Source organism: Lagenorhynchus albirostris, chromosome X (assembly GCF_949774975.1).
Source record: "Lagenorhynchus albirostris chromosome X, mLagAlb1.1, whole genome shotgun sequence".
Taxonomy (NCBI): domain Eukaryota; kingdom Metazoa; phylum Chordata; class Mammalia; order Artiodactyla; family Delphinidae; genus Lagenorhynchus; species Lagenorhynchus albirostris.
Window position 1 is genome coordinate 117,338,197 of NC_083116.1, and position 23,023 is coordinate 117,361,219.

General features: G+C 39.4%; 1 protein-coding gene across 1 annotated transcript in view; it reads left to right on the forward strand.

The window, feature by feature from the left end:
- The window catches only part of BEND2 (BEN domain containing 2), a 171,173-nt gene that overhangs the window by 139,664 nt on the left and 8,486 nt on the right, over nt 1–23,023 (forward strand). Inside the window, exons 11-13 of the mRNA XM_060137380.1 lie at nt 18,599–18,799; nt 20,286–20,401; nt 22,132–22,342. Coding sequence (XP_059993363.1) covers nt 18,599–18,799; nt 20,286–20,401; nt 22,132–22,342 — 528 coding nt within the window. The remainder of the gene's footprint in view (nt 1–18,598; nt 18,800–20,285; nt 20,402–22,131; nt 22,343–23,023) is intronic.

Sequence of the window (23,023 nt, forward strand, 5' to 3'; positions counted from 1 at the left end):
TAGTTTCATCAGCTATAGGTATGAGGGTGGGAGTCATTTCTCACAGCATTTGAAAAACGTTTTCCTTCCAGAAATATTGGCGGAAGCAGTAAGCAGCCTGGAAGATAACACTCAGATGAAATACCCAGCTTTCTTGGAAGGTGAGAGTGGTAAGATACTTCATATGTCTTCATCCCTCCCAATTTTGGTGAGTTTGTAATGATACATATTACAAGTAGCACGATTTAATCTAGGTTTATGAACACCCTTAATATGAGCTAGTGGTAGCTTTTCCTGATTAAAAATGAAAAGGTTTACTTTAAGAAGATTTTAGCTGGGCATGCAGTTGTAAAAAATAATGCAGAGAGATCGTGTGTCTACTTTACCCGGTTTCCCCCAAAGATAACACCTTGCAAAAGTATAGTACAATATCACAACCAGGATATGGACATTGAAAAAAATCCGCAGATTTCTATTGAGATGTTTTCAGTTTTCTTTGCATATGTGTGTGTTTATGTTTGTGTGTGTGTGTGTGTGTATGTGTATTCAGTTTTACATAATTTCATGACATCCTCCATCACAGTGAAGATTCAGAACATTTCCATCACCACAAGGATTCTCCCTTTTGCCCTTTAAACCCACACCCACCTTTGTCCTCTCATGCTCCTACCGCTACCATGCCTGTCCCTGCCCTCAGCAACTACTAATCTGTTTTCCTTCGTTATAATTTTGTCATTTCAAGAGTTTTACATAGACTCACATAGTATGTAACCTTTTGGGATTGCCTTTTTTCACTCACCGTAATGCCCTGGAGACTCATCTAGATTGCTGTGTATATCAGTCCTGTTTTATTTTTGAGTACTACTGCACGGTATGAGTGTACCCTGGCTTCTCTGTCTGTTCACCAGTTGAAGGATGGCTGGGTTGTTTCTCGTTTTCGGCTGTTTGGAGTAAAGCTACTATACTATGCATGCCCATGGATAGGTTTCTGTATGAACATCAGTTTTCATTTCTCTGGGCTGACACCCAAGAGCACAGTAGCTGGGTCCTATGGTAATAGTAAGTTGAGTTTTGTAAAATCCTGGCAAACTGTTTTCCAGCGCAGCTGTACCGTTTTACATTCCCACCAGCAGTGTATGAATGATCTAGTTTCTTTGCATGTGTATTTCTGCTCTTTCTTTTTATTATTCTTATGATTAAAAAAGTTCTTTTGGCTGCACCACGCAGCATGTAGGGTGTTAGTTCCCTGACCAGGGATGAAATCCGTGTCCCTGCAGTGGAAGCGCTGAGTCTTAACCACTGGACCTCCAAGGAAGTCCCTGTGGATTTTGTTCTTTCTTCCTTCCTCATGCTCAAGCTTCCTTCCTTCATTATATCCTTTTGGTCAGATGAGTTTCCTTTAGCCAGTTTTTAAGGGTAAGTCAGTCAGTAACAGTTTGTGTTTAGTTTTCCTTTGTCTGCGGATGTGTTTATTTTTCCTTCATTCCTGAAGGATAGTTTTGCCTGAAATAAAAATTACTGTTGAGATTTCTTGTCTTTCAGCACTTGAAAATGTTTTACTTACCAAAATGTTGTTCAAACAGAATCCGGCACAGCAAAGGGTTGTGAGACAATGAATTATCCAACGGTAAAGGAAAATGACAGAGACGAAGGTACTGATTCAGAAAATTCCTTCCACACTGGTGGTTTAGGTGAGTTTGAAATGATCCCTTTTATGATACACTCTAACCTAGATCCATCAGCATTCTTAATATTAATTCTTAGTGACTGCGTTTTCAACATTAAACTTTTCATTTTGAGATATTTCAGAATCACATGTAGTTGCAAGAAAAAATAGATCCTGTGTACCCTTTACCCAATACTTCCCAATAGTAGTATTCTGCAAAAAGATGGTAAAATATCACAACTAGGATTTTGACATTGATATGATCCACAGATCTATTCAGATGACCCCAGCTTTACTTGTATTCATTTGTGTGTGTGTCTGTGTGTGTGCATGTAGTTCTCCGCACTTTTATGACGTGTTTAGGTTCAGGTATTCACCACTACAGTCATGATACAGAACTGTTCTATCACTTCCAGGAACCCTCTTTTGGCTTTTTATAACCACACCCACCTCCTTCTTGGCATTCCTTCCCTGCCTTCATCTTTAAGCCATCCAAATACGAATATGTTCTTCCCCGTTATAATATTGTCATTGCAGGACAATGTTCTATTAATGGAGTCATATAGTAGTTAATATTTAAGGATTGCCTTTTTCTCACTCAGCATAATTCCCTGGAGTTTCATCCAAGTTGCTGCATGTATCAGTAGTTCCTTCCTTTTTATTGCTGAGCACAACCATGATTTGTTTATCTGTTCACCTCGTGAAGGACATCTGGGTTGTTTGCAGTCTTTAGCTATTAGGAATAAAGTTGCTGTGAACATTCACGTGCAGGTTTTCGTCTGAACGCAGTTTTCATTTCCCTGTGATAAAGGCCCAAGAGCACAGTTGCTGGGTAGGATGATAATTGCCTGTTTAGTTTTATAAGAAACGGGCAAGCTATTTTCAGAATGAGTGGTTTTAGATTCCCACCAGCAATGTATAAGTGATTCATTTTCTCTGCGTCCTCACCAGCATTTGGTGTTTTCACTGTTTTTAAAATTTTATCCCTTCTGGTAGGTGTATAGTGTAATAATATTTCATTGTGGGTTTAATATGCATTTGCCTTTGGATAGTGATATACAACATCTTTACACGTGCTAATTTTCCATCTGTATGTTTTTTCTCTGAAATATCTGTTCTGTCTTATAATTTGTTTTCTTTTTTTACTGCTGAGTTTTGGGAGTTGTTTAGATATTTGTGGATACTGGTCTTTTGTTGGATATGCGGTTTGCAAATATTTTCTTCCCTTCTGCACGTTTCCTTTTCATCTTGTCTGCAGGATTTTTTTGTTCTGTTTTGTAGAGAGAGAGGTTTTAATTTTTGTGAGGTTTTCGCTGTATTTTCCTTTCACGGATTTTACTTTAGCTATCGCGTCTATGAACTCTTCTTTTGGTTCTTGATCCCCAATTTTTTCTCCTTTGTTGTTTTCTAAAAGTTTTTTAGTTTACATTTCACATTTGCGTTAATTTTGTATAAGGTGTGAGATGTAGGTTGAGTTTCGTTTTTTTTTTTTTGCCTATGGCTATCCAGTTGCTGCGGTACCATCTTTGCTCCACTGAATTGCTTTTGTACCTTAATCAAAAACCAATTAGGCATATTTGTGTAGATGTATTTCTGGGATCTCTGTTGCGTTCCACGGATCTATGTTTCTATCCCTCTGCCGAACCACAAGCTTGTGGTTATTGTTGTTATACAGTAAGCCTTACGATCAGGTAGAATTATTCCTGCTACTTTTCTTCTTCTTTTCAAAATCATTTTAGCTATGGTAGGTCCTGTGCCTTTCCATCCTAATTTAATTTTAATCTTTTTATTTTTTAAATATGTATTTATTTTTTTGCACTGGGTCTGAGTTGCAGCAGCTGTGCTCCTTAGTTGCGGCACGGGGGCTCCTTAGTTGTGGAATGCGAACTCAAACGCTTCGTTGCGGTATGCATGTGGGATCTAGTTCCCTGACCTGGGAGTGAACCCGGCACCCTGCAGTCGGAGCACGGAGCGTTAACCACTGCGCCACCAGGGAAATGTCCCCCATCCTAATTTTAGAGTAAGCTTGTTTATGTTTCTCCCCAGAATTGCTGGGATGTTGATGGGAATTGTGTTAAAACTACAGATCAACTTGAGTAGAACTGACATCTTGCATATATTGAGTCTTCTCCTCCATGAGCATTGTATGTCTGTCTGTATGTATTGAGGTCTTCTTTGATTTTTTAAATCACCATTTTGTTATTTTCAGGATATAGATCCTATACATCTTTTAAAAGTAAGTTTGTACTTGGCACTTCCCTTGTGCGCGGTGGTTAAGAATCCACCTGCCAGTGCAGGGGATGTGGGTTCGATCCCTGGTCCGGGAAGGCCCCACATGCCGCGGAGCAACTAAGCCCGTGTTTCTCAACTACTGAGCCCGTGCACATAGAGCCCGTGCTCCGCAACAAGAGAAGCCACAGCAATGAGAAGCCTGTGCACCTCAAGGAAGAGTAGCGTCCGCTTGACGCAAGTAGAGAAAGCCCGCGCGTAGCAGCGAAGACCCAACGCAACCAAAAATAAATAACTAAGAAGTAAAATACTATAAAATAAAATAAAAATTAAAAGAAAATCCGTTTTTGCTGAAGTATTCCATTTTTTGGAGATGTAAATGGTATTATGTTTTTAATTTGGGTTACACGCGGTCATTGTTAGTGCAGTTGACCCTTGAACAACATGGCTTTGAACTGTGTGGGTCCACTTACATGTGGATTTTTTTCAGTAAATACTATAGTACTATAGAGTCCGAGGTTGGTTGAATCCACAGATGGGTAACTGCAGATACGACTACCATTTATAAAGTTACATGTGGATTTTGACTGCGTGGAGAGTCGGTGCCCCGAAAGCTCACATTGTTCAAGGGTCACCTGTATATAGAATTAAGCTTAATTTTAGAATGTTGATCTTGTATTCTGTGACCTGGATGAACTCACTTATTAGTTTTAAGAGTGTTTTTGAGCAATTCCTTGGGATTTTCTACATAGCCATCCTTCTTGCATTATGCCAGCTGCAAGTGGGGACCATTATATTGCTTCCTGTCCAATGTGTATGCTTTTTGATCCTTTTTATTGCATTATTGCAGTGGCTAGAATCTCCAGTATTATGTTGAATAAGAGTGGTGAGAGTGGACATCCTTGCTTTGTTTGTGATCTTGGGAAGAAAGCATTCAGTCGTTCACCACTTAACATGATGAGAACTCTTGGTTTCGGTGGATGATCCTTATTAAGTTGGGGCGGTTTCCCTCTCTTCCTAACTTGCTGAGAGTTTTTTGCGAATGATTTTTCTATGTCCATGAGCACATGGTTCTTGTTCGTTAGCCTGCTGATACGAAGGGGTATATGGATAGGTTTTCCATTGTTGGACGAGCCTTGCATACCTGGGTTAAATCCTTCTTGGTCATGGTGTATAATTCTTTGAATACATAATTGATTTGGTTGGCAAATATTTGATTAAGAATTTATGTGTCCAAGTTCATGGAAGATATTGGTGTGCAGTATTCTTTTCTGTGTGTTATCTCTGTGTGGTTTTGGTATCAGAGCATACTAGCCTCATAAAATGAGTAAGGATTGCCTCCTCTTGTATTTTATGGAGGAGTAAATGATAAATTAGTGTTAATTCTCTAAATGTTTGGTGAAAATCTCCAGTGAAATCATCTGGGCTTGTAGATACCTTTTTGGGAGCTTTTTAATTACAAATTTGATATCTTTGACGGTTATAGGACTCTTTAGACTACCTGTGCCATCTTCGTTGAGTTGTAGTATTTGTAATTTTGGAAGTATTGGTCCATTTCTTCTAAGTTATCAAATTTGTGAGGGCAAAGTGGGTTGTAGTATTCCCTATTACCCTTTTTTTCCTTTTTTAAAAATTAATTAATTAAGTTATTTTTGGCTGCGTTCGGTCTTTGTTACTGGGTGCGGGCTTTCTCTAGTTGCTGCGAGCGGGGGTTAGTCTCTGTTGCGGTGCGTGGGCTTCTCCTTGCGGTGGCTTTTCTTGTTGCGGAGCACGGGCTCTAGGTGCCTGGGCTTCAGTAGTTGTGGCACGAGGGCTCAGTAGTTGTGTCTCGCGGGCTCTAGAGCGCAGGCTCAGTAGTTGTGGCGCACGGGCTTAGTTCCTCCGCGGGATGTGGCATCTTCCCAGAGCAGGGCTCGTACCCGTGTCCCCTGCATTGGCAGGCGTATTCCTAATCAGTGCGCCACCAGGGAAGTCCCAAAACTGCTTCATTCTTGAAGGATTGTTTTGCCCGATATAGAATTCATGGTTCAGGGACTTCTCTGGCGGTCCTGTGGTTAAGATTCCACGCTAACCCTGCAGGGGGCACGGGTCCGATCCCTGCTCTGGGTACTAAGATCCTGCATGCCGCGTGGTGTGGCCAAAAAAAATGAGGCAAAATAGAATTCATGGTTGAGAATTCTTATCTTTTAGTAGTTGAAAGTGTTTTATTTTTAGAAATGTTGTTAAAAGCTCAAACTACCTAGAAAAGAGCCCTGAGACAACAACTTACCCACTTTTATTGGAAAAGAACAGTAGCCAAGATATTTCCTCATTATGTCGCTGCATTCCTCCCAGTTTTGGTGAGTTTGAAATGATACTTTGACATATAGCATATTGAATCTAGAGTCATCAGTCTGTTTAGTGTAAGATAGTGGTATAGTGGTTTAGTGGTTTAGTGTAAGCTAGCAGTTATAATAAATAGTACAGAAGGATCCTGTGTTCTCTTTACCCACTTTTCCCCAATGGTATTTACAACTGTAAAATGGTATCAACTTGCAGAATGATAGAAAATTATCACAACCAAGATAGTGACATCATATCATCCACAGATATTTTGGAGCTGTCCCCAGTTTCACTTGCGTTAATATGTGTGCGTATTTAGTTCTATACAGTTTTACCATGTGTGCAGGTTTACGTACCTTCTACCACAGGCAAGCCCTGAAACAGTCCCATCAGCAGCACGATCTCTCATATTGCTCTTTTATAACCACACCCGTCCCCTTCCTATTGACATTTGCCCCCTACTCCTACCCTCTGCCCTGTTGCATGATAACTATGAATCTCTTCTCCAGATCTATTATTCGTCCCTTCAGCGTTGTTATATACATGGAATCATGTGGTGTTTGAGACTGGCTTCTTCCCTCAGTGTAATTCCCTGGAGATTCATTCACACTGTTGTATCTGTGGTTGCTTCTTTTTTATCGCTGACTAGTATTTCGTGGTGTGGATGTACCAGGGTTTATTTTTCTGTTCATCTGTTGAAAACCTCTGCGTTTCCTGTTTTTGACTGTTAGGCGTAAAGGTGATATGAATATTCATTCATAGTTTCAAATTTTGCTTCAGTTCACTCTTTCACACAAGTTTTCACTTCTTTGGATGAATGCCCAAGACTGCAATTTCTGGGTCCTATGGTAACTGCACCCTTAGTTTTATAAGAAATTGTCAAACTGCTTTCCAGTGTAGCTGTACCATTTTCCCTTCCTGCCAGCAATGTATGAGTGATCTAGTTTCTCTGCATGCATATTTCTGTTCCTTCCATTGTTCTTTCTGCTTCTTAATGCTCCAGAATTCTATTATAGGTTTTCTGCTAGAAGGTCTTCTTGTAGCTATTTTCTAAGTATAAGTCAGTTAGTGACAAATACCTTTGGTTTTCCTTTGTCTGTCAATATCTATTTTTGCTTCATTACGGGAGGATAGTTTCATCAGCTATAGGTATGAGGGTGGGAGTCATTTCTCACAGCATTTGAAAAACGTTTTCCTTCCAGAAATATTGGCGGAAGCAGTAAGCAGCCTGGAAGATAACACTCAGATGAAATACCCAGCTTTCTTGGAAGGTGAGAGTGGTAAGATACTTCATATGTCTTCATCCCTCCCAATTTTGGTGAGTTTGTAATGATACATATTACAAGTAGCACGATTTAATCTAGGTTTATGAACACCCTTAATATGAGCTAGTGGTAGCTTTTCCTGATTAAAAATGAAAAGGTTTACTTTAAGAAGATTTTAGCTGGGCATGCAGTTGTAAAAAATAATGCAGAGAGATCGTGTGTCTACTTTACCCGGTTTCCCCCAAAGATAACACCTTGCAAAAGTATAGTACAATATCACAACCAGGATATGGACATTGAAAAAAATCCGCAGATTTCTATTGAGATGTTTTCAGTTTTCTTTGCATATGTGTGTGTTTATGTTTGTGTGTGTGTGTGTGTGTATGTGTATTCAGTTTTACATAATTTCATGACATCCTCCATCACAGTGAAGATTCAGAACATTTCCATCACCACAAGGATTCTCCCTTTTGCCCTTTAAACCCACACCCACCTTTGTCCTCTCATGCTCCTACCGCTACCATGCCTGTCCCTGCCCTCAGCAACTACTAATCTGTTTTCCTTCGTTATAATTTTGTCATTTCAAGAGTTTTACATAGACTCACATAGTATGTAACCTTTTGGGATTGCCTTTTTTCACTCACCGTAATGCCCTGGAGACTCATCTAGATTGCTGTGTATATCAGTCCTGTTTTATTTTTGAGTACTACTGCACGGTATGAGTGTACCCTGGCTTCTCTGTCTGTTCACCAGTTGAAGGATGGCTGGGTTGTTTCTCGTTTTCGGCTGTTTGGAGTAAAGCTACTATACTATGCATGCCCATGGATAGGTTTCTGTATGAACATCAGTTTTCATTTCTCTGGGCTGACACCCAAGAGCACAGTAGCTGGGTCCTATGGTAATAGTAAGTTGAGTTTTGTAAAATCCTGGCAAACTGTTTTCCAGCGCAGCTGTACCGTTTTACATTCCCACCAGCAGTGTATGAATGATCTAGTTTCTTTGCATGTGTATTTCTGCTCTTTCTTTTTATTATTCTTATGATTAAAAAAGTTCTTTTGGCTGCACCACGCAGCATGTAGGGTGTTAGTTCCCTGACCAGGGATGAAATCCGTGTCCCTGCAGTGGAAGCGCTGAGTCTTAACCACTGGACCTCCAAGGAAGTCCCTGTGGATTTTGTTCTTTCTTCCTTCCTCATGCTCAAGCTTCCTTCCTTCATTATATCCTTTTGGTCAGATGAGTTTCCTTTAGCCAGTTTTTAAGGGTAAGTCAGTCAGTAACAGTTTGTGTTTAGTTTTCCTTTGTCTGCGGATGTGTTTATTTTTCCTTCATTCCTGAAGGATAGTTTTGCCTGAAATAAAAATTACTGTTGAGATTTCTTGTCTTTCAGCACTTGAAAATGTTTTACTTACCAAAATGTTGTTCAAACAGAATCCGGCACAGCAAAGGGTTGTGAGACAATGAATTATCCAACGGTAAAGGAAAATGACAGAGACGAAGGTACTGATTCAGAAAATTCCTTCCACACTGGTGGTTTAGGTGAGTTTGAAATGATCCCTTTTATGATACACTCTAACCTAGATCCATCAGCATTCTTAATATTAATTCTTAGTGACTGCGTTTTCAACATTAAACTTTTCATTTTGAGATATTTCAGAATCACATGTAGTTGCAAGAAAAAATAGATCCTGTGTACCCTTTACCCAATACTTCCCAATAGTAGTATTCTGCAAAAAGATGGTAAAATATCACAACTAGGATTTTGACATTGATATGATCCACAGATCTATTCAGATGACCCCAGCTTTACTTGTATTCATTTGTGTGTGTGTCTGTGTGTGTGCATGTAGTTCTCCGCACTTTTATGACGTGTTTAGGTTCAGGTATTCACCACTACAGTCATGATACAGAACTGTTCTATCACTTCCAGGAACCCTCTTTTGGCTTTTTATAACCACACCCACCTCCTTCTTGGCATTCCTTCCCTGCCTTCATCTTTAAGCCATCCAAATACGAATATGTTCTTCCCCGTTATAATATTGTCATTGCAGGACAATGTTCTATTAATGGAGTCATATAGTAGTTAATATTTAAGGATTGCCTTTTTCTCACTCAGCATAATTCCCTGGAATTTCATCCAAGTTGCTGCATGTATCAGTAGTTCCTTCCTTTTTATTGCTGAGCACAACCATGATTTGTTTATCTGTTCACCTCGTGAAGGACATCTGGGTTGTTTGCAGTCTTTAGCTATTAGGAATAAAGTTGCTGTGAACATTCACGTGCAGGCTTTCGTCTGAACGCAGTTTTCATTTCCCTGTGATAAAGGCCCAAGAGCACAGTTGCTGGGTAGGATGATAATTGCCTGTTTAGTTTTATAAGAAACGGGCAAGCTATTTTCAGAATGAGTGGTTTTAGATTCCCACCAGCAATGTATAAGTGATTCATTTTCTCTGCGTCCTCACCAGCATTTGGTGTTTTCACTGTTTTTAAAATTTTATCCCTTCTGGTAGGTGTATAGTGTAATAATATTTCATTGTGGGTTTAATATGCATTTGCCTTTGGATAGTGATATACAACATCTTTACACGTGCTAATTTTCCATCTGTATGTTTTTTCTCTGAAATATCTGTTCTGTCTTATAATTTGTTTTCTTTTTTTACTGCTGAGTTTTGGGAGTTGTTTAGATATTTGTGGATACTGGTCTTTTGTTGGATATGCGGTTTGCAAATATTTTCTTCCCTTCTGCACGTTTCCTTTTCATCTTGTCTGCAGGATTTTTTTTGTTCTGTTTTGTAGAGAGAGAGGTTTTAATTTTTGTGAGGTTTTCGCTGTATTTTCCTTTCACGGATTTTACTTTAGCTATCGCGTCTATGAACTCTTCTTTTGGTTCTTGATCCCCAATTTTTTCTCCTTTGTTGTTTTCTAAAAGTTTTTTAGTTTACATTTCACATTTGCGTTTATTTTGTATAAGGTGTGAGATGTAGGTTGAGTTTCTTTTTTTTTTTTTGCCTATGGCTATCCAGTTGCTGCGGTACCATCTTTGCTCCACTGAATTGCTTTTGTACCTTAATCAAAAACCAATTAGGCATATTTGTGTAGATGTATTTCTGGGATCTCTGTTGCGTTCCACAGATCTATGTTTCTATCCCCCTACCGAACCTCAAGCTTGTGGTTATTGTTGTTATACAGTAAGCCTTGCGATCAGGTAGAATTATTCCTGCTACTTTCCTTCTTCTTTTCAAAATCATTTTAGCTATGGTAGGTCCTGTGCCTTTCCATCCTAATTTAATTTTAATCTTTTTATTTTTTAAATATGTATTTATTTTTTTGCACTGGGTCTGAGTTGCAGCAGCTGTGCTCCTTAGTTGCGGCACGGGGGCTCCTTAGTTGTGGAATGCGAACTCAAACGCTTCGTTGCGGTATGCATGTGGGATCTAGTTCCCTGACCTGGGAGTGAACCCGGCACCCTGCAGTCGGAGCACGGAGCGTTAACCACTGCGCCACCAGGGAAATGTCCCCCATCCTAATTTTAGAGTAAGCTTGTTTATGTTTCTCCCCAGAATTGCTGGGATGTTGATGGGAATTGTGTTAAAACTACAGATCAACTTGAGTAGAACTGACATCTTGCATATATTGAGTCTTCTCCTCCATGAGCATTGTATGTCTGTCTGTATGTATTGAGGTCTTCTTTGATTTTTTAAATCACCATTTTGTTATTTTCAGGATATAGATCCTATACATCTTTTAAAAGTAAGTTTGTACTTGGCACTTCCCTTGTGCGCGGTGGTTAAGAATCCACCTGCCAGTGCAGGGGATGCGGGTTCGATCCCTGGTCCGGGAAGGCCCCACATGCCGCGGAGCAACTAAGCCCGTGTTTCTCAACTACTGAGCCCGTGCACATAGAGCCCGTGCTCCGCAACAAGAGAAGCCACAGCAATGAGAAGCCTGTGCACCGCAACGAAGAGTAGCGTCCGCTTGACGCAAGTAGAGAAAGCCCGCGCGTAGCAGCGAAGACCCAACGCAACCAAAAATAAATAACTAAGAAGTAAAATACTATAAAATAAAATAAAAATTAAAAGAAAATCCGTTTTTGCTGAAGTATTCCATTTTTTGGAGATGTAAATGGTATTATGTTTTTAATTTGGGTTACACGCGGTCATTGTTAGTGCAGTTGACCCTTGAACAACATGGCTTTGAACTGTGTGGGTCCACTTACATGTGGATTTTTTTCAGTAAATACTATAGTACTATAGAGTCCGAGGTTGGTTGAATCCACAGATGGGTAACTGCAGATACGACTACCATTTATAAAGTTACATGTGGATTTTGACTGCGTGGAGAGTCGGTGCCCCGAAAGCTCACATTGTTCAAGGGTCACCTGTATATAGAATTAAGCTTAATTTTAGAATGTTGATCTTGTATTCTGTGACCTGGATGAACTCACTTATTAGTTTTAAGAGTGTTTTTGAGCAATTCCTTGGGATTTTCTACATAGCCATCCTTCTTGCATTATGCCAGCTGCAAGTGGGGACCATTATATTGCTTCCTGTCCAATGTGTATGCTTTTTGATCCTTTTTATTGCATTATTGCAGTGGCTAGAATCTCCAGTATTATGTTGAATAAGAGTGGTGAGAGTGGACATCCTTGCTTTGTTTGTGATCTTGGGAAGAAAGCATTCAGTCGTTCACCACTTAACATGATGAGAACTCTTGGTTTCGGTGGATGATCATTATTAAGTTGGGGCGGTTTCCCTCTCTTCCTAACTTGCTGAGAGTTTTTTGCGAATGATTTTTCTATGTCCATGAGCACATGGTTCTTGTTCGTTAGCCTGCTGATACGAAGGGGTATATGGATAGGTTTTCCATTGTTGGACGAGCCTTGCATACCTGGGTTAAATCCTTCTTGGTCATGGTGTATAATTCTTTGAATACATAATTGATTTGGTTGGCAAATATTTGATTAAGAATTTATGTGTCCAAGTTCATGGAAGATATTGGTGTGCAGTATTCTTTTCTGTGTGTTATCTCTGTGTGGTTTTGGTATCAGAGCATACTAGCCTCATAAAATGAGTAAGGATTGCCTCCTCTTGTATTTTATGGAGGAGTAAATGATAAATTAGTGTTAATTCTCTAAATGTTTGGTGAAAATCTCCAGTGAAATCATCTGGGCTTGTAGATACCTTTTTGGGAGCTTTTTAATTACAAATTTGATATCTTTGACGGTTATAGGACTCTTTAGACTACCTGTGCCATCTTCGTTGAGTTGTAGTATTTGTAATTTTGGAAGTATTGGTCCATTTCTTCTAAGTTATCAAATTTGTGAGGGCAAAGTGGGTTGTAGTATTCCCTATTACCCTTTTTTTCCTTTTTTAAAAATTAATTAATTAAGTTATTTTTGGCTGCGTTCGGTCTTTGTTACTGGGTGCGGGCTTTCTCTAGTTGCTGCGAGCGGGGGTTAGTCTCTGTTGCGGTGCGTGGGCTTCTCCTTGCGGTGGCTTTTCTTGTTGCGGAGCACGGGCTCTAGGTGCCTGGGCTTCAGTAGTTGTGGCACGAGGGCTCAGTAGTTGTGTCTCGCGGGCTCTAGAGCGCAGGCTCAGTAGTTGTGGCGCACGGGCTTAGTTCCTCCGCGGCATGTGGCATCTTCCCAGAGCAGGGCTCGTACCCGTGTCCCCTGCATTGGCAGGCGTATTCCTAATCAGTGCGCTACCAGGGAAGTCCCAAAACTGCTTCATTCTTGAAGGATTGTTTTGCCCGATATAGAATTCATGGTTCAGGGACTTCTCTGGCGGTCCTGTGGTTAAGATTCCACGCTAACCCTGCAGGGGGCACGGGTCCGATCCCTGCTCTGGGTACTAAGATCCTGCATGCCGCGTGGTGTGGCCAAAAAAAATGAGGCAAAATAGAATTCATGGTTGAGAATTCTTATCTTTTAGTAGTTGAAAGTGTTTTATTTTTAGAAATGTTGTTAAAAGCTCAAACTACCTAGAAAAGAGCCCTGAGACAACAACTTATCCACTTTTATTGGAAAAGAACAGTAGCCAAGATATTTCCTCATTATGTCGCTGCATTCCTCCCAGTTTTGGTGAGTTTGAAATGATACTTTGACATATAGCATATTGAATCTAGAGTCATCAGTCTGTTTAGTGTAAGATAGTGGTATAGTGGTTTAGTGGTTTAGTGTAAGCTAGCAGTTATAATAAATAGTACAGAAGGATCCTGTGTTCTCTTTACCCACTTTTCCCCAATGGTATTTACAACTGTAAAATGGTATCAACTTGCAGAATGATAGAAAATTATCACAACCAAGATAGTGACATCATATCATCCACAGATATTTTGGAGCTGTCCCCAGTTTCACTTGCGTTAATATGTGTGCGTATTTAGTTCTATACAGTTTTACCATGTGTGCAGGTTTACGTACCTTCTACCACAGGCAAGCCCTGAAACAGTCCCATCAGCAGCACGATCTCTCATATTGCTCTTTTATAACCACACCCGTCCCCTTCCTATTGACATTTGCCCCCTACTCCTACCCTCTGCCCTGTTGCATGATAACTATGAATCTCTTCTCCAGATCTATTATTCGTCCCTTCAGCGTTGTTATATACATGGAATCATGTGGTGTTTGAGACTGGCTTCTTCCCTCAGTGTAATTCCCTGGAGATTCATTCACACTGTTGTATCAGTGGTTGCTTCTTTTTTATCGCTGACTGGTATTTCGTGGTGTGGATGTACCAGGGTTTATTTTTCTGTTCATCTGTTGAAAACCTCTGCGTTTCCTGTTTTTGACTGTTAGGCGTAAAGGTGATATGAATATTCATTCATAGTTTCAAATTTTGCTTCAGTTCACTCTTTCACACAAGTTTTCACTTCTTTGGATGAATGCCCAAGACTGCAATTTCTGGGTCCTATGGTAACTGCACCCTTAGTTTTATAAGAAATTGTCAAACTGCTTTCCAGTGTAGCTGTACCATTTTCCCTTCCTGCCAGCAATGTATGAGTGATCTAGTTTCTCTGCATGCATATTTCTGTTCCTTCCATTGTTCTTTCTGCTTCTTAATGCTCCAGAATTCTATTATAGGTTTTCTGCTAGAAGGTCTTCTTGTAGCTATTTTCTAAGTATAAGTCAGTTAGTGACAAATACCTTTGGTTTTCCTTTGTCTGTCAATATCTATTTTTGCTTCATTACGGGAGGATAGTTTCATCAGCTATAGGTATGAGGGTGGGAGTCATTTCTCACAGCATTTGAAAAACGTTTTCCTTCCAGAAATATTGGCGGAAGCAGTAAGCAGCCTGGAAGATAACACTCAGATGAAATACCCAGCTTTCTTGGAAGGTGAGAGTGGTAAGATACTTCATATGTCTTCATCCCTCCCAATTTTGGTGAGTTTGTAATGATACATATTACAAGTAGCACGATTTAATCTAGGTTTATGAACACCCTTAATATGAGCTAGTGGTAGCTTTTCCTGATTAAAAATGAAAAGGTTTACTTTAAGAAGATTTTAGCTGGGCATGCAGTTGTAAAAAATAATGCAGAGAGATCGTGTGTCTACTTTACCCGGTTTCCCCCAAAGATAACACCTTGCAAAAGTATAGTACAATATCACAACCAGGATATGGACATTGAAAAAAATCCGCAGATTTCTATTGAGATGTTTTCAGTTTTCTTTGCATATGTGTGTGTTTATGTTTGTGTGTGTGTGTGTGTGTATGTGTATTCAGTTTTACATAATTTCATGACATCCTCCATCACAGTGAAGATTCAGAACATTTCCATCACCACAAGGATTCTCCCTTTTGCCCTTTAAACCCACACCCACCTTTGTCCTCTCATGCTCCTACCGCTACCATGCCTGTCCCTGCCCTCAGCAACTACTAATCTGTTTTCCTTCGTTATAATTTTGTCATTTCAAGAGTTTTACATAGACTCACATAGTATGTAACCTTTTGGGATTGCCTTTTTTCACTCACCGTAATGCCCTGGAGACTCATCTAGGTTGCTGTGTATATCAGTCCTGTTTTATTTTTGAGTACTACTGCACGGTATGAGTGTACCCTGGCTTCTCTGTCTGTTCACCAGTTGAAGGATGGCTGGGTTGTTTCTCGTTTTCGGCTGTTTGGAGTAAAGCTACTATACTATGCATGCCCATGGATAGGTTTCTGTATGAACATCAGTTTTCATTTCTCTGGGCTGACACCCAAGAGCACAGTAGCTGGGTCCTATGGTAATAGTAAGTTGAGTTTTGTAAAATCCTGGCAAACTGTTTTCCAGCGCAGCTGTACCGTTTTACATTCCCACCAGCAGTGTATGAATGATCTAGTTTCTTTGCATGTGTATTTCTGCTCTTTCTTTTTATTATTCTTATGATTAAAAAAGTTCTTTTGGCTGCACCACGCAGCATGTAGGGTGTTAGTTCCCTGACCAGGGATGAAATCCGTGCCCCTGCAGTGGAAGCGCTGAGTCTTAACCACTGGACCTCCAAGGAAGTCCCTGTGGATTTTGTTCTTTCTTCCTTCCTCATGCTCCAAGCTTCCTTCCTTCATTATATCCTTTTGGTCAGATGAGTTTCCTTTAGCCAGTTTTTAAGGGTAAGTCAGTCAGTAACAGTTTGTGTTTAGTTTTCCTTTGTCTGCGGATGTGTTTATTTTTCCTTCATTCCTGAAGGATAGTTTTGCCTGAAATAAAAATTACTGTTGAGATTTCTTGTCTTTCAGCACTTGAAAATGTTTTACTTACCAAAATGTTGTTCAAACAGAATCCGGCACAGCAAAGGGTTGTGAGACAATGAATTATCCAACGGTAAAGGAAAATGACAGAGACGAAGGTACTGATTCAGAAAATTCCTTCCTCACTGGTGGTTTAGGTGAGTTTGAAATGATCCCTTTTATGATACACTCTAACCTAGATCCATCAGCATTCTTAATATTAATTCTTAGTGACTGCGTTTTCAACATTAAACTTTTCATTTTGAGATATTTCAGAATCACATGTAGTTGCAAGAAAAAATAGATCCTGTGTACCCTTTACCCAATACTTCCCAATAGTAGTATTCTGCAAAAAGATGGTAAAATATCACAACTAGGATTTTGACATTGATATGATCCACAGATCTATTCAGATGACCCCAGCTTTACTTGTATTCATTTGTGTGTGTGTCTGTGTGTGTGCATGTAGTTCTCCGCACTTTTATGACGTGTTTAGGTTCAGGTATTCACCACTACAGTCATGATACAGAACTGTTCTATCACTTCCAGGAACCCTCTTTTGGCTTTTTATAACCACACCCACCTGCTTCTTGTCATTCCTTACCTGCCTTCATCTTTAAGCCATCCAAATACGAAAGTGTGTTTATGTGTGTTCAGTTTTATATAATTTCGTGACATCCTACATCACAGTGAAGATTCAGAACAGAGAAGTCCCAATGCAAGTTTGCTTACAAGAACTGGCGGTGGGATTGGGCTGTGGACTGTGGTTTGCTTATCACATCCTAGAGGAGACCCTTTTCGTTTAAATAATTTTAATACCGAAAGTAGAAGAAAGTTCAAAAATTGTGCTCTTTGTGTTAAATGGCCACTGTGGTTTGCTGTTGTTAGAAGTATCATTTGGCGAAAACTTTCTGGCGGGTAAGTAGTTTAAAAATCCATAGTAGTATTTATTGTAGTTGATTCAGTAATCCCACTTCTATCCAAAGGTATAATAAAAAAGATTTGTATTAAAATTGTGGTACAAAAATTGTTTTTTATAGACATGAATAATTGGAAACAGCCAGATAAGCAACCATAGGGAATTAGTTAAATGACTCCTGGTATACCACAGCATGTGAGGCAGTAAGCATGATGGTTAAAAGCATTGGCTACTGAGTCAGACTGCCTGTGTTTAAATGCTGGTTCTGTGTTTTACTAACCATGTGACGTTCAGTCACTTGTCTCACCTAAATATTAGTTTCTTCATCTGTGATGTGGCAAATATATAGTACCTACTTTATGGAATTGTGAGGATCAAATGGGATAATTCATTTAAAGCTCTTAACACAATGCCCAGAACGTAAGTGCAACATAAATGTCACCTGTCAGGAAAATCATGATTATAGGGATGCAGATTTGGAAAAAGAAAATGGAGAAATGTGCAAAATATAATGATAACTGAAAAAGCAGGATTCAAACTATATACAAGGTTTGGTTTCAATTTTGTGTTTTAAAAAAAGATATAGAAGATAGAATAGAAAACATTAGAAGAAGATTAATGGTTCAAGGCATTTGGCATATAAACAGATAGACTTAGCTTTTAAAACTGGCTGTATAACTACCAGTGTGATCTTGTTCAAATAACTTACCTTCTCTGGGCCTCAGTTTCCTCATCTGATAAGTGAGAATAAGTTGTTAGGATAATGAAACTGAGCTTATAGATTTAAAATATTTAGCACAGTGCTTGACATATAGTAGATACTCTATAAATGCTAAATATTGAAAATTTTTAAAAATTATATACACCCATATTTTCTAAATTGTGTTCAGGGAACATATACTCACTCAGTAATAGAGCTCTGAATGTACATATATATATATATATATATATATATATATATATATATAAAATATTTATTTATTTATTTGGTTGTGCCGGGTCTTAGTTGAGGTAGGCAGGCCCCTTAGTTGCTGCTCGCGGGCTCCTTAGTTGCGGCACGCGGGCTACTTAGTTGTGGCATGTGAACTCTTAGTTGTGGCATGCATGTGGGATATAATTCCCTGACCAGGGATCGAACCCAGGCCCCCTGCACTGCGACACCAGGGAAGTCCCCCCTGAGTGTACTTTTAGAATGTAAAAGGGAGCAATGAGATCTCAGAGCAACATGGTTACATATGCACTTCTGGCCTCAGAATTAAATTTATTCAAGACAATGAACCGATTAGTTCAAGTACAGCAAATTCAAGACTAGCAAAGGTGAAAAAATGCTAACAGTTGTGCAGATGGCATCAAAGAGACTCATTTAAGGAAAAGAAGAGATAAGTATAGAAAAAAATTCACCCAAGTAGAAATTTGTGAATTAGAAATCAATTAGTTTAATTTTCTTGGGCACTTTCATGGTAGCCTTGCATGAAAAAACAAGGATTTTAATTTTTCCCTGTATTTTTAAAGGATATCTTGGTGATCCAAGAAGAAATGTCAGGATGCTTGATATTCATTTGATGACTGCACAGAAGGAGGCCACACCTAAGCACGCAGCCCGCTACTTGGTTCGTATTTTGTTCTCCAAGGAAATCATGATTTCCAGCTCTGTAGCTGTCAATTCCCAAGGCCGCCAACCCCTGGATCCAAACAAAATGGCTGCAATAAGAGGTATGTAGGGACTTCCCTGGTGGTCCAGTGGTTAAGACTCTGCACTTCCACTGCAAGGGATTCCCAGTTGGGGACCTAAGATCCCATATGCCGCATGGAGTGGCCAAAAGAAAAAAAAAAGTATATAAAATCATTATGGAATCTTTTCATTTGGTTATCTGATGAGTGTCATTGGTAGTTGAAGAAATAATGATGGGGTTTTCCCTGGTGGCGTAGTGGTTGAGAATCCGCCTGCCAATGCAGGGGACATGGGTTTGATCCCCGGTCCGGGAAGATCCCACATGCCGCAACTACTGAAGCCCGTGCACCTAGAGCCCGTGCTCCACAATGAGGGAAGCCACCACAGTGAGAAGCCTGCACACTGCAATGAAGAACAGCCCCCGGTCACCGCAACTGGAGAAAGCCCATGCACAGCAACGAAGACCTAACACAGCCAAAAATAAATAAATAAATTAATTTTAAAAAAAAGAAATAATGATGAAGTCTGTTTGAATCTTAGAACCGTTCATTTTTTCACCTAAACCAGACTTTACAATTTAGTAGTATGTAATGGGTAACAACTTCTATAGAACAAAACTTGTCCATAGACTGATGAAATAAGATAAACTTTATTGGTTATAGTTGCTTATGGTTAGTACTAGGTCAGTTCTTCAGTGCTGAGACTTGGTACTAAAAAATAAAGAAAAAGCCAAAAAAAGTGGGAAAATAAAGCACATTTCACTGCTAGTAACTGGCAACACAGAAATAGCATCTCATAATTAATCCATTCTAGCCTCTGCCTTCTTGTCTTCCAGAAATGTGTATGGAGGTCCTAAAAGTCATAGGCACTAAGGATACAACAATGAATAAGTAGTTCTGCCCGCAAGGAATTCACAGTCTAGAAACGGACACATTGAGGAAAACAGATAAATTCCAATCCAGTGTGGTAATGTGGAAGCTCAGAGAGCAGAGCACCTACTTTGAGGGCATTAGGGAAGGCTTACTAAGGACAAGACATTTGAGCTAGATTTGGAAGGATTCCTTAGCTACGTAAAGAAAATAGGAAGAGTATTCTAGGCAGAGGAAATAGCTTGTGGGGAAGATAGACATGTTTTGTGCACAAATAACTGGACCATGGTGTAATAATGTTTGCAATAACACTATTTTCTCCTCACAGGTTTCCTTCTATTTTTAGATCTAATTTATCCATAGGGTTATTAAAGGGCATTAGCACCTGAAATAGTTTACTTTTTATTATACATTTTTTTCTAAATCACCAAAACCTCATTATGGGCTTCCTAGGTCAGTGTTTTAGGGAACTGCACATTAGAAGAAATGAGATATTCAGCTAAGCATCCTCTTTGAGTAGAATTTCTAATCTCTTAGAAACAGAGAAAAGGATGACAATTAAAAATAGAAAATTTCAGTATTTTAAATAAAAAAATTTTTGTCAGTATCTTTGTTAATTTTTTCCCTAATTTTTATGAATACTTTCCGCTATTTGCAGAACATCTGGCAGCAATTTTTCCCAACCATGATTTACGTGAATGTGGAAAAGACTGGCAAGCCTGTATTTCCGATATCAATTCTCTGATCTGCCATTTATGTTCCAAAAGAACACCCGTAAGTTATTTTTCATTTAAATATAGTCACTGCTGTATAAGTGCATACGGTATACAACTCCAGAACTGATGGCATGATGTACAGGATCTTCAGTCCATGTGCTCAAAAGCTTGTTTATTTAATTTAGGGGTAGGGTGTGTTCTCTCAAAAGCATACTGCCTATTTATTTCACTCTTTGACATTTTGTGCCCCCCCAAAATATCCTAAAGATAAAATAAATCAAATATAGTGTCATAATTAGTATATTTGAAGCCAAGGGCTATACTAGAAAAAATTTCAACTACAAAGATATTTGGCAAATCTTCTTCAGGATCTCACTGAGTAACACATAAAAGAGCAGACTGTGGTGCTACTTAGCTGTTGTAATAGTAGTTAAGGATGGCACAGGAGAAAAGGAAGGTACTTCATTATTCGTTCACTTTCAGTGATGGCAGAAACTGGTGAAAATAATGCATGTCATGAGGTTAAGTTTTCACAGATATTTTATAATCTGTATAGTTACATGGTATGTGGGAATCTGACTTCTCTCTCACCCATCCTATCTTCAGAGTGCATTAGAGTTTTGGTTTTTTTTAAACACAAATGGGTCAGTAGGGAAGAGAGTCACGTCTATTGCCTTCTCCTGATGAAGCATTTAACATAATGACAATTCCTAATTTCCACCCACCTCTCTAAAGCCCCCATTTTATTCTCACCATATCTAGTCACTCCTGTGTCTCTAGAGTAAGCTTCTGGAAACTATTTGCCAAGAATATTTGTAGCTGAGCTGATGTTTTCCTGGTGAACGGCTTGATTTCAGTGATAGCTGAAGCACCATCTGTATGAAACCAAATTTGCTTATTTTTCACATTCCCTTTTATATCCTACAAAAATTGCACCTTAAACATTTGAATGTAAAATCATGATACTGCTGGGAAATGGTAATTTGCATATTGCTTAGGCATCAGAAGAGAAGTGGCATCTGCCAAGTGCCTGCTGTGTCCTTGATTAGGAGAGGGATATGTCCTCACTACTCAAAGTTGGTCCGCGGACCAGCGGCAGCAGCACTGGAAAGCTCGTGAGAAATGCAGAGACTTGAGTTCCACACCAGACTCACTGAGGCAGAATTTGCATTTTAGCCAGACCCCGCAGGTGATTTTTGTGCACATTGAAGTTTGAGAAGCCCCAACCTAGGGCAGTGGTTGTCAACTCTAGGTATATATTAGAAATGTGTGAGACACTTTTTTTAAAAAGTTTTTAATGCTTGAGCTCTCCCACTCCCTCTACCAGATTCTGGTTGAATTTGCCGTGAGTGGGGCCCCAGCACAGCTTTAAAAAAACACAAGATCCCTAGGGTAATTCAAATGTTCAAATGTGCAGCCAGATTTGAGGACCACTGGGGAAAGAGAAAACAAAAACACTAAAAAAAAAAACACTCCAAAAGTTGTCATCTTTGAGAAACTCATGCATTCATTTATTTATGACATGGTTATTAAGCACTTATTTTGTCCCAACAATTATTCAGTTCGTTAGACAGCTACTAAGTCCCCCAAGAAGCAGTGAGTCATGGCAGCTGGAGGAAGAATCCACCTACACATCTTTTATCACACCAAACAGTATTCGTGGGCTTCAGCCCACCGTATTAGAAATAGTTGCTTCCCCACCAACCTGGGGGGCCGTGGTAGATGATGGAGCATGTCCCTATTTTCCCACTGTGGGACTTTGTTTATAGATACAATTTTGTGTTTCAGCAGAAAACTGTTAACAATATAGAGCCTACCAACCCGGATACAGATTCGAATGATAAAAGGGATGGTGATGACAGTGAAAGTAGTTCCCTGTTACCTCAGCAAGCAGCTGGCTCAGAAACAAGAGAAAATGGGAATTCTCAGCAGAACAGCAGTCCTGAAGGAATTAAAGAACCTTCCACTGATAATTCAACAGTATCTTATGAAACACTGGGTGAGTTTTAAAATAAGTTCTCTTAATGATAAATGTTGAATCTGGATGATGGATTTGTGGGGCTTATACTATTCTCTCTACTTCTATGTACATTTGAAATTTTTCAAAAGAAATCTAAACAACTTAATCTTTTATATTAATGAATTAATGAAATATAGATACCTAGTTCTGAGACTGATGGTTTTTTAACTATAAACTAAATCTATTATTTTTCCAAAGCCGACTCCTTTGACTCTCAGGTTAGTAACCTTTCTCCGCAGGTAGAAGAGAAGGAGCTACAGCTGGATGGGCCAGAAGCAATTCAGGGGTCTTGTTCTCTGTGTGCCAGGCACATTGCAGATACTTCATAAAGAGTTTGTGCATGAACTAATGAATCCCATTCCTCAGAATATTGTGCCCTCACTGCTAGCTATCTGCTGCAGGCATATCCTGCTTCATTAGTGTCAAGTGACAGTGGGTTCCGTAGGTGACTGTGCCATCTGCCACTCACACTTCCCAATGCCTTTCCCTAGGATGCTAGAATTTAGTGGCACCTGAGGTAGCAAAACTAATTTCTGTCTCTCCCTTGCCCCCATATCAACCCTAAGTAGAATATTATCTGTGAACCTGATCAAGTAAAATTATTTAAATAATGTATCTTTATAGTATATTTTTTCCATTATAATCAGGTTATATGCCATA